The sequence below is a fragment of the Zosterops lateralis genome, assembly GCF_965231275.1.
Source record: "Zosterops lateralis genome assembly, chromosome: 5".
NCBI classification, from domain to species: Eukaryota; Metazoa; Chordata; class Aves; order Passeriformes; family Zosteropidae; genus Zosterops; species Zosterops lateralis.
Genome location: NC_139766.1, coordinates 22,268,730 through 22,282,284, shown reverse-complemented (window position 1 = coordinate 22,282,284; position 13,555 = coordinate 22,268,730). Strand labels below are relative to the sequence as shown.

The following is a 13,555-nucleotide window of genomic DNA, read 5'->3' as shown; positions in this document are numbered from 1 at the left end:
ATAGTCTGTCTTCACTTTAATCTTCATGCTACATATTTCATACTGGCCTTACTTTTTTTTTTTTTTTAACTTTGTGCTTTTCTAGTTGCCAGTACTTTTTCTGTCTTTTTAGGTATATGCAAAAGGAGTGTGACGTAATATACGAGGACTAATGACTTCTGTTAATCTCAACAGACACTTTGTATATTCAATAGTACTAGGAGGCTGTGGTGTGTGTGTTGGTTGTTTATTTTATTTTTTCTTTTCTTTTTTTTCTTTTTTTGACCCCAGATAGGACATATAACTGATTTTTTTTTAACCCCATTGACAAGAGCTGCTGTTTTTATGCTCTCAGGCACAATCGTTTGTGCGTAATTGAGGTTAAGCCGTTGAGATTTGAAAAAGTTAGAATTTACTAAGAAGGGTAAAAGTGGTTTTTTTCTCATCTGAGAATTGCAAATCAAGACTAGGCATCTCTACACAGACTTCTGCATATCCTGTGAACGCAGCCTGCAGATGAGGTTAGGTGATATTGATGGTCATATTTGGCCACCCTTTTTCACACCCTTTTGATGTATATGAGAGTTCTCAAGACTTCTTAGTTCTTGCTTGATGTTTTTCATGCATCTCCTAAACTTGCTGTATACCCAGAAAGTCACTTTTCTTTTGGGATTCTCTGAAGTAAACATTTTTGTTGGGATCAGTAGTTGATGGTGTGAATGCCACAGATGACATGTGGACAGACTTCTGAATCACATGGAGGAAGATATGGAAGCTTAGTGAGGCATCTACCAAATGTTATGAGTTTTCAGCTCCTGCTTCTGTCTCAGTAGGAAGCAGACTAGAAATTGTTGATTCTGTGGTTACTTATACTTTTCCCAGCCAAGCTCAATCCATAGAATTTAAGATAACAGAAAATTCTTCTGTTCTGGTCTTCAATCTAATGTTTCATTTTTAAATTATTTTGAACTATTGACTAAAATACAAACTACTCAAATTGATGTCTAGGGTTTTTCTTTCTCCCATTCTAATTTCTTAAGAATTGATCAATGAGAGTAAATGGTTCACATTTCATCTTCTAATGAGAGTAGTTTTATAGGAATAAAAGTAATCTCTTTTTGATGCATACTTTCTTTGGAAGTTTACTATGTTTTTCTGTTGTCGACTTTTTAATACAGTACACATAAAATCGTACCTTGTCTTTCCTTTTTGTTCTTGTTATGTGCATGCAATGCTGAGTTTTGAGTGTTCATCTTTTTTCCTTGAATGCAATGTCTTGTCTGTGCTAGTTATTGTTGTCTGCGTCAAGGTCTTTAAAAATTCAAAATTTAACTTCTTTGTAATTATTTCCGTAGTTTAAGCTGATTTTCTAGAAGAAGTTTCCTAGCCCTTTTGTTGCTTCTTAGCATTATTCTGTACATTTCATTGAAATGGTTGTTTGTGAAAAAGCATACCCAGAAAGGTTGTCAGCACTCTTTCTTATCTTACAAAGGCACAAAGTACAAAAATACCATGCTGTTAAACTGGATTTACTGCTTGAAACTAAATTGCAGTATATTATAACATCCTTTACCTGATCTGAAGATCTGGATTTTAATATCACTTTCGTATATGTGGACAGTTTTTTGTGTTATGTTTATCACTTGCCTGTTGGAAACTTCATAGGTGATTTTAATTCCATTAACACTTAATTGTGGATAATGGTCATAAAGAACTGTAAAACAAACATCTTGAGATACATTTCACTTTCAGATTTTTTCAGCAGAAGCAAATATCCTAGGAACAAATATTTAGATAACACTGTAAAGTATCTCAGATTTTAAAGCTTGTTGCTGCTGCTTCATGTTAAATCACAAGAGTATAGTTTGTCCATATAGAATAAAAGGTGTCGAGTTGTTATACTTACTGACTGAAATTTGTTCTAAGGGCTTGTAAGTAAGCCACCACCCTTCTTTCTGTTTCATTGGTGTAAAGAAAAGGATTCTGTAGGCTTTTATGAAGGGAGTGCCTGTAGAAATAGGTAATGAGTCACTACAGACTGGAAGTAAGTGAGCATGAGAGAACAGGGGAATGAAGGTTATAAAGAAAATACGTCTTTGATTTGAGTCAGGAAGAAAATAAGTAGAAAGAGAAACCTCTAAAGGGCAACCTCAACTAGGAGCTGTTTTTTATAATATTGATATAAAAATAACACAAAAAATCTAAGTGTTTTAGAGACATTTTATTGTTGTGTCTAACTAAAAGAGTCAAATATATTAGAATTCCTTCAGAGGAAGACTCAATTCTCATGAGGTGAAATACTGGCTTTATTTCTTGGTATAGACAGACTAAATCAAACATGCCATCTGAGCTTGCTAAATTGTATGAGCTCCTGAGCACTGGGATACTGTTGAAGGCTGGCCTCATTGCAAGTCTTACCATTTTAACATAAGAAGCCTTAAAAGGAGGAATTTATCTTCATGGACCCATTATAAAGCTGCATTGCCAGACCATGACTCAAGAGTCAACCTGAGAACTGTGTGACATTTCCTTTAATAGGAGATTTAGGTGTTATCTCCCGAGGAAGATGCCTCTCCTTTATGCCGTTGAATCTTCATTTAATGTAGGCTCAGTCCTGGTACCTTTCCTGCAGTTTGTGTTTTAGCTTTCAGGGTTCTTGCCTTGCTATTGAAATCAGAAAGACTACCTGTCAGAAGCAGCTAAACCTAGAAGTGTGTCTGCATTACTTCCTGATTAAAGGTAGAGGGTTTTTTTATACAGGCCTGAGAGCAGGCAGTTTCACCTGTCTGGGATCCAGGAGCCATATTTCTTCCTTAACTGTAGGTGCTTCTTATGCATAAGAACAGTACCTATATGGAAGAAATACTTTTCTCTATAATGGTGTCTGCATGAGAAAATGCTGCTATCTTTGTATAATACCTCAGAGACTTAAAGGAGGTGGGAATTTTGTTTTGTATTGAGCCTGAACATCTAGGGTATTTCTGTAAACAGGACAATGCAAATGCTTGGGTTTTAATTTGTTTGAAACAGATTTTTTTTTGTTTGAAACAGAGCACATAGAGCTTCCTTTACCCACAACCTTTCTTCATTTGCAGGCTTTTACATTTTAAATTCTACTGAAAATAGAAATGCATTTCTTAGTTATTACTTGGAAGATATTTGGCTCTCTGAATTCACTTGCTCAAGTACTGAAGATTATGGCATGAGAGGAAGCAGGACATCAAACTGTTATTTTAGTGGTTCATGACAGGCAGGGAGAGCTACTACCGTGTAGTTTCAGTGGGTATAGTTTGCAATTGCACCCTGATAAAAAAATGAAGATAAAGGATACTGACTATTTTTACTCTAAGGATGTTTCATGCACCGTGATATTAGCCTCTTGATTACTGTGCAAAAGTATGGCCATTTCCCCTTTTGGGAGATTCCAGGCAATGCAAGCATTTGATAAGCAGTGGATAGATTGCTTTTGAGTTTTTTATTTAATTTGTTTACAAGGTATATTGATGATTTTTGCTTGGTTTTTTGTAGGGTTTGGTTGGTTGGTTTTATTGATGTGTGCGGGAGTTTGTATTGTTGGTTTGTTGCTCTTTTTTTATTTTTTTTTTTCTTCTTTTTTTAGCCCTTGGTTACTACAGCATAGCACTGTATTATGTGGGTGGTTAGGTTTTGGTGGGTTTTTATTTTTCTAATGGGACTGGTTAGCAGAGGAAGGCAGACAGTTCACCTAGATTCATCCTAGCATCAGGCTGTGATTGCTACATTTTTGCTGCACGCTTCCTCTGCTTTGAACTATGTCCTTTTTTAGTCTTGCCTTTCCATGTTGCCAAGGTACAGTCCTCAAGTACAAGATTAGGTGCTGCTATTCAGAAAACAAATGGCAATGTTGTGACAGCTTACCCACTTTATTTCTGCCATTGTTCAACTTCTTTACACATAAAAGCTTAAATGAGTTAATTAAAACACTTCTATCAGAAAGCAGAAAGATGTTAATTTTGTTTTTTTTTTAAAGAAAGAAAGACACACTGAAAAGCTTAGTAGTGCAATATGATTGTTAGATTGAGTTTAGGAAGTGTGAAATGAAATGTAACACGAGCAGTGTTAACCTTGACATTTTGTACACAGCAAGCAGTTTGTGATAAAGATTTCTAAGCAAAAGTTAAAACATGAACATTTTTGGAAGAAGATCTTGGCAAAATAAAAACAAAAAACCCCAATGAGATATATTCAGCATGGCTGAGTTCAGTGTTGCTTTAGGATTTTGAATTTACAATTACTTTTAGTGTTCTATGAAAGCTGTACATTTATTCCAAGAAGAAATATTGTTATGAAAAATAGGCTAGCAGTGACAAATCATGAATGGTACTTAAGCTGCATGTAACGTGTGGCTCTTGAGCTTAAAAAACATTCAGTTGTTGTGTTTTAACCCCAGCTGGTAATTAGAACACAGCTGCTTGATCGCTCCCACTGCAGTGAGGAGAACTGGAAAACAAGTAACCTATTTGATGGTGGAATAAAAACAGTTTAATAATTACAACAAAGCAAATATAATCATAATACTAATGCTCTAGTAGAAAGGAGAGACCATGATGTTCTGGAGCATCTCTGTGGTCAGTTTGGGCCAGCTGTCCTGGCCATGCACCCTCCTGGCTTCCTGTGCATGTGCTGGCAGAGCGTGGGAAACTAAATAGAAAGTCCTTGACCTAGAGTAAGCTGTACCCAGCAACATCAGTGTGTTATCAATGTTATTCTCAAACACAAAACATAGCCCTGTAACAACCACTGGGAAGAAAATTAACTATCCCTGCCAAAACCAGGATGTCAGTGGTGCCTTGAGAAAAATCAGAGCAGTGGTATTTCTATACACTGAATTTCTTTATCTGATTTGTTTGTATCAGGTGTTTTGGGCCATGCTTAAATGTTGAAAGTAACATTTCTTAGAATACAAAAATTAGCTCTCAAGTGGATGTCTGAAAATGTGGGAAGGAACAGCTTTGCTTTGTGCGTGATTTACATCTACAATAATTTAAATATCACTTACTCTTTCAAGACAAATGTTGGTTACAATATATTTATTTTCTAGGAACTTCCTGGAAATGAATTCCTGGCTTGTGAAGATAAATTGGATCTAGGAGTGAATGAAGAATATCCTTCCAAAAATCTATGGTATTAAATAAGAATTATTGTGAAACTCCAAATGTAAAGAAGAAAATATTATTTACAGATGTCACAAGTGGATCTCTAGCTCTGAGGGCACAACCATGACTATATTTTTTTCTTCTATTTGAGGCTTTACCCCTTCCTATATGAGGCAAATCTTGGCACTGTGGCTGTTCTGAGACTGTTTAAACCAGCTTCCATAATCCCATGTGGATTTGGAGAGTGTCCCTGTTTTCCCCAGGCAGAATAAGAAAGACCAGATTCCATTTTTGTATGTCTCATAGTAACTGTGTCTGAATGCTCTCATAATTTACCTTGTCATTAGAAAAAAACCCAACCCTTCCAAACAAACACAGCTGAAACACATTCACCACTCCTGTCATTGAGACAAGGCCAGTGGCTTGGTGAAGTGGGAGCTAATGTGGTTCTTGGTTATCCAGTCTGCACCAAGCTCCTGTTGAGGTGGGAGAGCAAAGAGAGAGGTGAGACTGGAAGTCATCAGAATTATTCAAAAGAGAGCAAAGCTAGTTTTCTGAGGAAGGAGAATTTAATTTTAAACTTCTCTTCAGGCTTCCAAAGGAGTGTTATTTTGGTACTATTCCTGTTGAATGGAGAAAGTAGGATTCAGGATGGTCATGTTTATAAGCTAGATTGTGTTTAGCATGTCTGTGGTTATCACTGTGATTGTACATAAGTTATAAACATATTTATAATGTATCTTACCAGTATTTGTTCCAATTACTAATTTTATATATTAGTGCATGGTAGTAATACATTTTAAGAATAAAATTCACTTTTTCTTTCCAGTTACTTTAATAATCAGAAAGAGAAGACAAAAGAGTTTGCAAAAAATGAATCCTTGGCTCAGGAAGACCCATCATTAACACCAGAAGAATCTGAAAGTGAATCTGTATATTCTGTTGTGGAACAACATTCATTGTCTTTAAAGAAAAAGAAAAATAAAACCAAAATACATTCAGCATCTTACAGTAAGATACCAAGTGGAGATTCTGATCGGTTGGCTAGTGAAAAAATGAATTTTTCACAATTTGCTGGAGATCAAACTTTGACTGGAAATGAATCAATATCACCATATGCTTGCTTTTATGGACCATCAGTAAAGAAGGTTAAAGCTGGATGGCTGGATAAATTATCCCCTCAAGGGTATGATATTTGCAGTGGTTATTGTGTAATTGTGACAATGTATGTTTGCAGGAGAGATATTAAGTTTGTATTTAGTCACTGCTTTATATTTGTAGTGGAAGGAGAAAGGGGGTTGTTTTCATCACAAGAGCACCAAGCTTTTGTGAATCTATAAGTTTTCAGTGTTGTTGCCTATCGTAAAGTTTCTTTAGGAGATGCACTCAGGAAAAAAAAACTTTTCCTAAAATTATTGATCACTACTCATGACCTATAGTGGAAAAATACAGAATGAATTTGTACCAGTATGTCCTGTTGCTACATTTTTGCTGATTTTTTTGTGGGCCACAAAGTAAGTGAAAATAAACTCTGATTCTGAAATATTACTGAATTGGCAAAAGATTATAATTAAATAATTAGTTTGAATGGATGCCCTTGTTGCTTTCTGTCTGTTTTACTTGAGCTTTGAGTTTAGAATTTATCTGGGGTGAATTCCTCCTGGTTAGTTTATTTTTCTGCCTAAAATTTTATGGGAGAAATCTGAGCTCGAGTCTTAAGATTCCAAATAAGGAAGAGAAGGGATCACAATAGAAAATGAATTCTCTCTGTCACAATTGGAAGTTACACGACAACAACAACAAATTTTATATTTGATTTCTGTTATAATTTTTTTGTTTTATTTTAACTGATTTTAAACTCGAGCTATCCCTAAACTGTTTCTCACTAAAAAATTCTTCATTAGCAGATCTTCCATCATAAATACTTGCAAACTCTGATGAAATTCTTCTAACTTACTCCTTTTAAATTGTAGTTTTCAGTTTCCATTTTTTCTTATGACTTAGGTTCTTATGAATTCTATGAATTCTTTTTTGTATTGAAAGTGGCACAGTTTAACTTTTTACATCTGTTTCTGCTCCTCACTGGGTCCTATCATCCAGAAATTAAAGCTCTTGTACTTGTTAGTGCTATAATACATCTACTGCACTTCTGTTCAAGCCTTTGTAGATCTGCATTCTTTGTTCTTAGGACTGTATATTGTCTTATTATATTGTATATTGTGCTGTGCTGAAAGATATTAAAGTGCATGGCCTTTCCTTTGATTTTTTGTCACCGTAATAGTCATCAGCAATATTATACCATACTGTAACAATATTCAGCAATATAATCCAGTACATAATTTTTTTTTATAGTGAGAAATTTATGTAATTAAATTGTTTTAGAATACAATCTGATTTGAACTCACTGGAAGCAGCTCTGTTGTATAGCAATTTCCATTTCTTTTCTTGTTTTTTTTTCTAGGGAATCTGATTTGACGTTTTATCTTTTTTAATTTTGTTTTTGTGTTGATATGGTGATACATTGTTGAAGGCAATTAACAAGATGGAATATTACGTTTAATTAAACTCTTTTCCCATTGCAGAATTTCAATGTGCTAAAAACTATTTAAAACTATTTTCTTTCCTTTTAAAATTGTTTTGTAAGTTTCATCCATATTTATGGGTTGCCATTGTTCACCTCTGCTAAAGAATCAAAGAATAATTATAAAGAGTATTTCCGCTCCCCCCCACCCGCCCCCACCCCCTCCAAATTATTAGGATACTGACTTCTTGGAGAGCTGCAGTTGTAACTTTTATTTTACTTACAGGATTTTTCTTAAACAACAATTTTGGCAGTTAGCTAGCAGAGTGATGAAAACTATAGTTCTTGGTTCCATCTGGCTTGTCTTGCTCTATTTGAAGGGATAGAGTTGAGAACAAGCTATGAAAACTTCAAGAAAGCGTAGTGTGAGAATATATTATTTGGAAAAGATAAGAGTTAACCACAAAATTAATAGTGATTAGTACTGAGTAGAACAGTTCCATGGTCATTAGCCTTGATCCAATGCCACTCTGCAGCTACTTCAAGGGCTTTTTCTCAGGAGTGTTTCAGTGAATATGTTTTTGTTTCTTTTTCTTACAATACCATTTCCCAAACATCTGAAGAATTAAAAAACCCTAACCAATTAAAAAGAAGATTTTTTTTTTTCAAACTATTGAAGCACTGTCATATTTTATTTCACTTCCCATCAACAGAATATTTCATTTTGTTCTACACCTACCATTCTTTTTATAAAGCTCCAATTTACACCTGACAGTTTGTGACTTCTTGGGGAAAAGAATATATACTTTTTTCTTAAATTGCTACAAATCATGCAATTAAAGTACAGCCTCTCTTTTTTTAGGTAATTCACTATATATTGTACAGCCATTCAGTTTTCTCACATTGTGTGTGGTTCTTAGGTTTACTCATCCCTGTATAATCTTGAAGTTTATTGACATTTTAATGCAAAATAGATGGTACAATGGCCTTGCCAGGTTATGAATAATGATGATTTATTGAAGTCATATAATGCAAGTTAATTAAGCCAGAGTTACTATTTGATTAAAGTTTTGATAAGCTATCACAGTCTACTAGTCCTAAAGCAGAGCACTCATTTAAAAGGAAAGGAAATAATGTTGGGAAAAAATATTAGTGGGCTCTTGTTCTTGCTTAATTAACTTGTTTAATAGATTTTAGAACTGAAACATTTATAGATGATAACTAACAAGCTGTCAACATTTTTAATGGGTGTAATGGACTACTTCAGGTTGATGTAAAAATATATTTTTAGAAGGTCTTTATAGAGCGTGAGGTAATGGCACACTGAAAGTTTCTCATTAATGATGTCCAGTTGATAACACACATTGAAAATTAAATTTCATGTTGTACTTGTTGGGAGATATGGTGTGCTGCTATTGATTAATTGGCCAGAAAACAGATTTTTGGGAAGATGTGTTGGCATTGAATGACTGGAAGTACCATAGCCTGTAAACAGAGATGTCCTTGTCATAAGCATGACAGCGAGATGGTCATTTGAGGTTCTTAACTTTCGTTTTTGGAAAGTGTCTTAATAGAGCTTGTAGCACTTAAAGTTATGCTCTGTGTTCAAAATATTGATTTGAACAGAAAGCTAAACAAGATTTGACCTTTCTATAATTTGTGATTGAGACATTCTTAAAACCAGTATTAGCTGTGTATTAATTGTGTTAATTTTTGATTCACAGGAAACGTGTGTTTCAGAAGCGCTGGGTTAAATTTGATGGAGAGAGCATTTCTTATTACAACAATGAAAAGGTAAGGGTCATGTTTTGGTCATGTTTGGAACAAAATGCATCTGTGTAATACACAAGGTACTATAAAGAAATTATTGAATAATTACAAATGGATATTGAATATTCATCTTAAGTTAATTTTCATTTTTAAAATACTTGGGTGAGATGTAATTAGATATTTTAAGGTGTCTTTGTCATCATGTATTGTTCATCCTTTTGTTTCCTAGGAGGGCTTGTATTGCCTTTCCATGTAGATATCATCAGATTTTTTTTTTACTTTTGTGAGAGACTAACACTGCTGCTGTCCTCAGAGCAGAATAGAATCATGCTAAACACTTTTGAGAGATGTTATTTTGATGGTGTTTGCAAAGTGTCTGGTCATGGGAACCTAGCATGCTGGAGATTGTCAGAGAGAAATTAAAAGTATCATGGAAGACCATTTAAAAGAAAACAACCCCAACCTATTTGCTTGTTGACTCTGATTAAAAATGTCTTTTTCCTGTTTGTCTTCTATGCATAATTGCATGTCATGGAACTAGGTTAGGTTTGAAAGGGAAGTTTAAAAACAGCACAGTACTTCAATGTATATGGCTGTTTTTGTTCCTGTACCTGAGGATTGAATCTTGCTGAAACATTTGCAGACTCATGAGCTGCTTTGATTAAAGTAGATCACTTCTTTTATGTGATACAAAAATGCATTTGTAGATCATGGTTTTCAACAAAGCATATACTCCTTGTAATTTTCTTGTAATTCCATGTAATTACCCTTCAGAGCACAAAATTCTTTTGCTCTGTGGTTTACTAATTAGTTTTTCCTCTTGGAAGTAGTGAAGGCCTTCCTAGACTTAAAAGTAATAGGTGACTGTACAATATGCATGTTAAGGGAAGTTAAGGTTCCCTTCCACATTCAGATGTGTTATTTTAAATGCTGGAAACTATTTCCTGTTGAAGATGCATTAGGAAGAAAATACAGTTTCAGATAAAAGTTCAGACAGAGTATGCAGATTGTGGTAAGAGACCTACACATGCCTTATGATGGGGTGGGGATGTAAGAACTGAAGTATAATGAGACTGTTCATTTTCTGAGGGGCTGAGGAACTAAGAACTAGCTCAAAAAATTATTTACATTGATATTTGTGCCTACTAATTGCTTGAAACAATCTGATTTTGCTTGCTTACTTTGCTTCACTTACAGTCGAAGACATGATTTTGTAGGGGAAGGGAACAATAGAGAATAATGTTTGGATTGCAGTGACGAGAAATGCATTAGTGCATTGCATTAGTGATCCCACAGCTTCAAAGGAACAGAAAAGCAGGGTTAATCATTAAGAAAGGCTTGAAAAAATACAGCAATGGGATTTGCTTAACACTATTTGTAGCATAATTAGGGAAAGAAATGTTAATAGAGAATTTAAAGTCTTGTGTCTGCACTGAGAATTTGTTTTCATTTCTTTTCTTCTCTTTGAAAGACACTGAAAGTATTACTTGGAGGTCGGTTGTGCTAGAATAGCACTTCTTATGCCTCTGTTTGTCATAAGAGATTGCAGAAGTCTTCCCTTCTGCTAAAATGGATGTTTATTTGTGTCACAATGCATAGGAAGCTAACAACTCTTCATCTTCTATTTAAAAGACCTGCATGGTAGATTAGGCTATCAGCAGCTTGGCAAACACTTGTGTTGAAGCCTCTTAGCCTCACTTTTCCTGGAAACTGAGTCCAAGCCTCACTCTGGGTATTGAAGTGGATGCTACGTGGTCTCTGTGTTTACAGTTTGACCAAATCTGGGTGTCTGACTTGTTAACTTGGTGAGTCACATACGTGAAGAAATGTTATATCTGAAAACTGCAAGGCCTGAAGCAAATTGTGGGCACTGAAGACTTGGTGAAACTCAAATTGGCTTGCAGACAGGAGGAAAACATAGTTGGGTACCAGTATTTCTTAGTGCCCAATGGGATTGTGCTGAATGAGCAGTGGTGTCACTTGAGAAAATGAGTTTTTGGTGCAGTGGTCTCTGCTGGATCACTGTCTCCCCACCTGCGCTGTTTATATTTCATATGAGATGGATATCAGCATTTTCCTGCTGTTGCTTGTATGTTGTTATCTTGACATTATAAACAACTATTTGCTGACCCATCAAAACCTGACTGCAACTTGAGCTCCTTGCAAGGTCTTCCAAGTCCCCCTTCCTACCTACATAGCTGGTTATTTTTATACTTAAATGGGGAAGTTGCTATTTTAATTTTAGAACTTAATGGCAAGTTTTCTCTGTTCTAATGTGTGTTTGTCTTAGGACATTCCTACACAGACAAGCATGTTATAAAGAAATTATACTTTTGGTTTCATGTACCAATTAAAAGTAGTTCTCAGAAGGAAACCAATCCATACTTGATATTTTTCTTATTATTACAAGCAGAGAAGGTTAGACTCAGTGGAATGGAACTATTTATTTTACCCAGAAACACTACCAATATTAAATAGCTCTATTTGTCATTCAAATTAGGAACTAGAGATGAGTAAGGTTCTCAAGAAGGGGAAGTGTACTACATGGCTAATGAAGAGTGAAATAACCGGAGACTATAGAGGGAAGACACAGAAAATGTTATTCCTGAAAATGCCCATATGAATGTGTCTTCAAATGGTTTAAACATCAATTTTATAAATATTTTTCTAACCTTGTTTTAGTTGTATATCCACTTTTACTTAATAGAGATCTCTTCTTTACTTTGTATCTGCATACATGAAAAAAAGATTCAGCTTTTAGTGAACAGCATCTGACCTAGGGAAGGTTTTGGGTTAAATCTGTGTTGCTCTCATTTCTTCTGTGTTCCTGGTCCTGAGATAGCTGATGTAATCAGAGCAACATCCCTTGTGGCTTTGTCTCAACAGTGTGGTTGACTGAAGAGGGAAGGCAGAATTGGAGAATTTTTTTCAGCTACCCTATATGCACAAGTTTTGTTTCAAATTTCTTCCTACTTTTGCAGAACTCTGGTGTTTTACCATGCATTTTATAGTAAGGCAAAACCTGCTGGTTATGTTGAAAGTTTTTATTTAAAGCAGCTTAGAATGCCTGACAAATATATTAGTAACTTAGGAAAAAGATTTCACTCTTCAAATGGAGAGCTTCAGTATTCTGTTGTGGCACAGTACAAGTGCATGTTACAATGAGCAAAATTCACTGCAAAACAGGTGAATCACTGTCATTCTTGAAATAGGTCATACTTAATCTGTTGTGGAAGTAAAACCAAAGTAGCCCAATACAGTATTTTCCAGGAGCCGTTAGCTCATCTCTAAATCACAGCTGTCAAGGAGTGACATGGGGCTTTATTTGAAAATAAAAGTCTCTGTCGAACTAGCTAATATAAAAAAAACCCCACTCAAACATTTTGCTTTCCCTACTAGAAGATTTTTTTGTCAGAGAATTTTTAGCAGTTCTAAAACTAGTTTACACCACTCAGTAGCAGAATAAATAGCTGTGAAGTTTTTGGCTGCATTTGTTTGGGTTTGTTTTCTATATTCTTAAATAATTCACCTAATTTCTAGTCTGGAGTATTTCAAAGAGAGACATTGTATCTTGATCTACAAGAGCTTTTTAACAGGCATTATTTTTGCACATGAAAGAAAAGCTGCTGCACAAGAAAGATAGATTGATAAATTATTATGGTTTAAACTGTATTTGAAAATATGTGTGCCTTGGAGAACAAAGCTTTAAAAAGGATGATGAGTGATTGTTTAAATAGCTAAGCAAAACTTTACTCAGCTTAAAAGGAAATGGACTTTTTTTTGGGCAAATGGAATAAAATAGTTGTAACTTCCAGCAGTCTGTTATTCTCTTGCAGTAGTACCAAATACAACCAGTAGATGCCTGCAAACACCATAACATATTTATAACTGAACACTTGCAGAACCAGTATATGTAAAAAATTTGTTTTACCACGGGAAAATCAATAGTAAACTTCATATCCAACCTCATTAAAATTAGTAAAATCACTCTTTTAACAAATATAGCCATAATGCTATGCAATATATAGCTATGCAATTATATCTGTGGTCATTCTGACTATTCCTTGTGTGTAGATATAGTAGAATGCTTGATTCTGCTCTATTTCAATATTTCTATTTATTTATCCACTAAACTACCTTCACTGACATG

At 34.8% G+C, this 13,555-nt stretch overlaps 1 protein-coding gene across 3 annotated transcripts in view; it reads left to right on the top strand.

Annotated features, from left to right (window-relative positions):
* The window catches only part of ARAP2 (ArfGAP with RhoGAP domain, ankyrin repeat and PH domain 2), a 118,190-nt gene that overhangs the window by 14,529 nt on the left and 90,106 nt on the right, over positions 1-13,555 (top strand). For all 3 annotated transcript variants that reach the window (XR_014590161.1, XM_083861816.1, XM_083861815.1), the window contains exons 5-7: positions 5,060-5,142; positions 5,944-6,300; positions 9,360-9,429. Coding sequence is in view for 2 of the 3 variants with exons in the window: in XM_083861816.1 (XP_083717942.1) it covers positions 5,060-5,142; positions 5,944-6,300; positions 9,360-9,429 (510 nt within the window). In the remaining variant the exon portion in view is untranslated. The remainder of the gene's footprint in view (positions 1-5,059; positions 5,143-5,943; positions 6,301-9,359; positions 9,430-13,555) is intronic.